General features: G+C 61.4%; 1 protein-coding gene across 3 annotated transcripts in view; it reads right to left on the bottom strand.

Moving 5' to 3' along the window:
* Positions 1 to 1,052, bottom strand: part of CIAO3 (cytosolic iron-sulfur assembly component 3) — an 11,418-nt gene extending 10,366 nt beyond the window's left edge. For 2 of the 3 annotated variants that reach the window (XM_040635599.1, XM_040635600.1), the window contains exon 1: positions 901 to 1,052. In XM_040635599.1, the coding sequence (XP_040491533.1) occupies positions 901 to 966 (66 nt within the window). In that variant the 5' untranslated portion in view covers positions 967 to 1,052. The remainder of the gene's footprint in view (positions 1 to 900) is intronic. The other variant, XM_040635601.1, reaches the window with a different exon arrangement.
* Between the last annotated feature and the right edge of the window lie 3,063 nt (positions 1,053 to 4,115).

Genomic DNA, 4,115 nt, shown 5'->3' with positions numbered 1-4,115 from the left:
TGCCGGCTCTGACCTTTATTCTTGTGCTCAGCAGGTGGACTGGCCACTGAGAGGACACCGGGGAACCACCATTTCTGCACCTCTGCAGGAACGCTTTGCTTGGCGGTCACCGCCCTGCCCGGTGCCCAGTGAAAGGATTCATTTTTCTCCCCAACTCCCCAAGTTCTTGGGGTCTCACTGTCACTACAAGAACCTCTTTGGCCATTGCCTTCCCAGAGATGATCCGGCCCGAAAGCCCTGCCCACGATGCAGTGACTGGCCCCTCGCCGTCCCCTCCTCCCGGCACTCCTGAGCCGTGGCCCTCCCAGCCCTGGTGCGCTTGATAGGCAGGTACACTGGATAAGACGACACCCACTTTCAAGTGTAGCTGTCCTGCCTGCCTTAGGGGCAAGCTCTGTCCACGACGACCAACACCCCGCCGGGTACTGGGCAGTCACGGCAGGTGACTCCAGGGGACCAAGCCCCCGCCTTCCAGACCGGTGGGACCGTCCCGGCCGTCTACGGCAGGAAGCGGACAGGGTCGGCCCAGCCGCGGCCCCGAGCGCGCCACTGCCCAGCGGGCTGACTCAGGCGGCCCTGCCCGGCTCGCCCGGCTCCCCCGGCTTCCGGGAACCCCCGGTGACGGGGCACTCGGCACGCCCCTCACCTGCTCGCCCCAACCCACACCCGCGGACTCGGTCGCGCCTCGCTCCTGGATGCCTTGCGGCGCAGTAACCCGGCTCGGGGCATCGCCGTCCCTGGCCTCGGTTCCCCATCGGCAGGAAGCTGGCCAGAGCGCCGGGGGCCCAGGGGGCGCGCGCGGGTGTCCCTGGGTTCCGATCCCGTTTTTCAGGGGGAGAAACTGAGGGAGCAGAGGGGCCCCGCCCCAGACACGGCCGCCGCCCACGCGGGCTGGCCCACCTGAGACGGCCCGATGAAGTCATCCAGGTCTGTCAGCTGCAGCGCCCCGCTGAAGGGCGACGCCATGGCTGCCGTACTGCCGCTGGGCTCGGGGCGCAGAAGTCGCCAAACGGCGCGAAACGGCAGGCTCTTTCCGCCACGCTGCCGGAAAGCGCCCCGCGCGGCGCATGCGCATCTGTCCCCTCACCGCCGGACGCCTGGAGGGCGTGCGCCCCCTGCTGGCGGACCCAGCCCCGCGGAGGAGCCTGTGGCCTTCCCCAGCGGAGCGGCCAAGTGGACAAGAGTGACGTGTCGCCCGCCCGGGGCTCACCTGCCGGCCAGGTATGGCGGCCCTGCAGTCCTCGACCTGGGAGTTTGCAGAGGCAGCGGGCTTGCTTTACTTGGTCCCACGGGCCCTCAAGACCCCAGAAGGGCGCCCGGCACTCAAGGGCACCCAAACTGTGCTGCGGAGTGAGTGACAGGGACAGTAAGCGGCTCGGCGCCGAGCCGTGGGGTTCCAGGGGGGCGCTCGCGGCGCTTCTGTCCCGGCCTCCGACGCCCTCTACTGTTACTTCGGAGACCAGCTTGGGCAAACTCCATTTCCCTAGAAGATGTTAGACTGCGCAGCGGGAGTGCTGCCGGTCAGACTGTGGTCTCGAGCCCCTGCGCATCGCGTCAAGTCCAGGCTGAAATCTAATGACCACTTTTTACTGGGGCTTAACGGAGAACTCCGGTAGTTGCGTGTGGCACGTCCTGCGAACCCCGCTGGGCCCAGCCCTGTCGGTGCCCCAGCAGGCTCAGCCCCAGGACATGGGGGTAACCTCGCGTCTCAGGGCCCAGACGGGCCTGCGCTCCCACTTTTCTTGGAGCTCCTGCCCCGGTGTGGGCGTGTGTGGTGACTCCCACACCTGCTGCGGGTTTTCTTGGAGGTCCAGAGAGCCCACCTGCTGGGGCAGCCTGGGGCGGGGGCTGCAGCTGTTCCTCTTGGCTGCCAGGACAGGCCTTTCCTGGAACGGACACCTTCCCCCACAGCTCTACCAGGTGGGCTTCCAGGCCCTACCCATCCCCTGTCCTAGCAACACCTGAACAAGGTCTGAGATATGATGCCTGAAATCTGAACAATCCCAAGTGATTCTTAGAAGTAGGTGAGCCCGAAATAACCTTAGCTTCACTGAAATGCCCCAGAGAAGGTTTACGGAAAATGTGTGAGAGTAACAGGTGCCCATAAGCTGGGGGCAGGATGAGATCAGTTAGGTGGGAGTGATGGAGACGATTTACAGTGAGGGTCTCTGGCGGAGGCTGGGGGTGCAGGGAGGGCCCTCCCAACGCTGGAATGGGGAGTGCAGCACGTAGATGTCAGAGCCCGTGTCTGTGCAGGGCGGGCTTTGATCCCTCTGTCCCCCGGAACCCACGTCTGTAGGCGCAAACCGAGGGGAGCAAAGGGTGGTTCGGACCAAAGGTCGGATCAGCCCAAGTGCCCATCAGCAGATGAGTGGAGAAGCGTATTGTGGCTCGTCCCTGCCACGAATTAGTGCTCAGCTGTAAAGCGGGATGAGCCACTGAAGCCTGCTACCGTGTGGATGACCCCGAGGACAGGATGCTCGGTGAGAGGACCCACACAGAACGTCCCGCATTGCAGGCTTCCGTTTCTAGGACGAGTGCAGAGTAGCAAACTCCACGGAGGCAGTGAGTAGCTGGGAGGTTGCCAGGGCCTGGGGAGCGGGATTCGGTGTGCGGTGATGCGAAGTGTTGAGGGTAAAGGTCTGGTTGCACCACACCGTGAACGCAACTAACGCCACAGACTCGTGCACGTACACGGGCTCACCATGGAAAACTCTGTTGCATACGTTTTACTACAATTTTAAAATAGTGTATCAAAAACCACTGAATTGCACACTTTAAGTGGGTGACTTGTATGATATGTGCGTCTATATCTCAATTACACTGGCTGCCCCAAGGTGGCTCCAAGAGGTTGGGACAGTGAGTGTCCCCCAGTACACCTGGTTTCAAGGCCTCAGTCCCGCCGTCCGTGTGGAGTGCCTGGGTAACTGAAACAGCATCTGGTTCAGAAAATCTGACCGGAGGTCTCTGATGTCACACACACACACACACACACACACACACACACACGATCAAGGCCCCTGGGGACCCCGAGGCTCTTGAGCCAACCCCATGCCTGCCTCCTCTGTGCACCTGCTCTCACACCTGCAGATTGTTTCATCATCATCATTAGTGAGTATTTGCCATTTGCTTCCCATGTGCAATGCCAGGGTTTACACACGTGGGGGAAACTGAGGGCTCTGCAGCCAGTCTGGGGAGCTGCCAGATGCTGCAACTGGGTGTGGGCAACCCCTCCCTGCATTGGGACAGATGCAGAGCTTGGCCCCTGCTCTGGGTGTGCCCCCAGGACCCCCTTTGCCCAAAGCTGGCCAGCAGATCTCTGGGTGGGAGCAGGCACGGTTTCTGCCGAGGTGCATGGAGCTGCCGTCCCCTCCTGCAGGTGGACGTCAGAGTCTCACCGTCTGAGGGCCTGGTCCTGTGTTAGTGTCCAGCACGGCTGCAACAGGGTGTCACAACGGGGGGTTTACAACTACAGAAGTTAATTCTCCCAGTTCTTGAGGCCCCAAGTCTGAGGCCAAGGTGTTGGCAGGCCCTTCCAAAGGATCCCTCCTGCCTGGTCCAGCTCCTGGTGGCCCCGGGCAGCCCTGGGCACGTGGCTCCGTCTCTCCAGCCGCCGCAGCTCTGTCACAGGGCTCCTGTGTGTCTCCTCCTCTCTTCTAAAGACACCTATCATTGGATTCAGGGCCCAGTCTACTACCCAGCATGGTCTCATCTCAAAACCCGCAACTTAATTACATCTGCAAGGACCCTATTTCCAAGTGAGGTCACATTCACAGGTTTGGGGGACATATTATTGTTATTTGGGGGGCACTGTTCAACCGCCTACAGCCCTCATGTCCAAGTTTTTGTGAGACCCTTGGGGTCAGAGGATAGCTGCATCATGGGATGTGTCTCCCCGGGTCATAGCCCACCTCCCAGTCGGACTGCACTGGCCCTGAGGGGGTGGGGCTGGGACGGACCACACCTGCCAGGCTGTCTCCAAAGCCAGGCTTGAGCCAGCAGGTGTCTTTAGGGGGCAGATAGCCCGTGTGCAGTACAACAATCCAAGGTCAGGAAAAGTAAAAGGCGTTTTGTCTTTCCCAAAGAATGTTTAGGGCTCCTGTCTGGCTCAGTCG

This window comes from Ursus maritimus, unplaced genomic scaffold (genome assembly GCF_017311325.1).
Source record: "Ursus maritimus isolate PB19 unplaced genomic scaffold, ASM1731132v1 scaffold_2, whole genome shotgun sequence".
Classification (NCBI taxonomy): Eukaryota; Metazoa; Chordata; class Mammalia; order Carnivora; family Ursidae; genus Ursus; species Ursus maritimus.
Note: the sequence above shows the minus strand (reverse complement) of the source record. Positions and strands in the feature narration are given on the sequence as shown.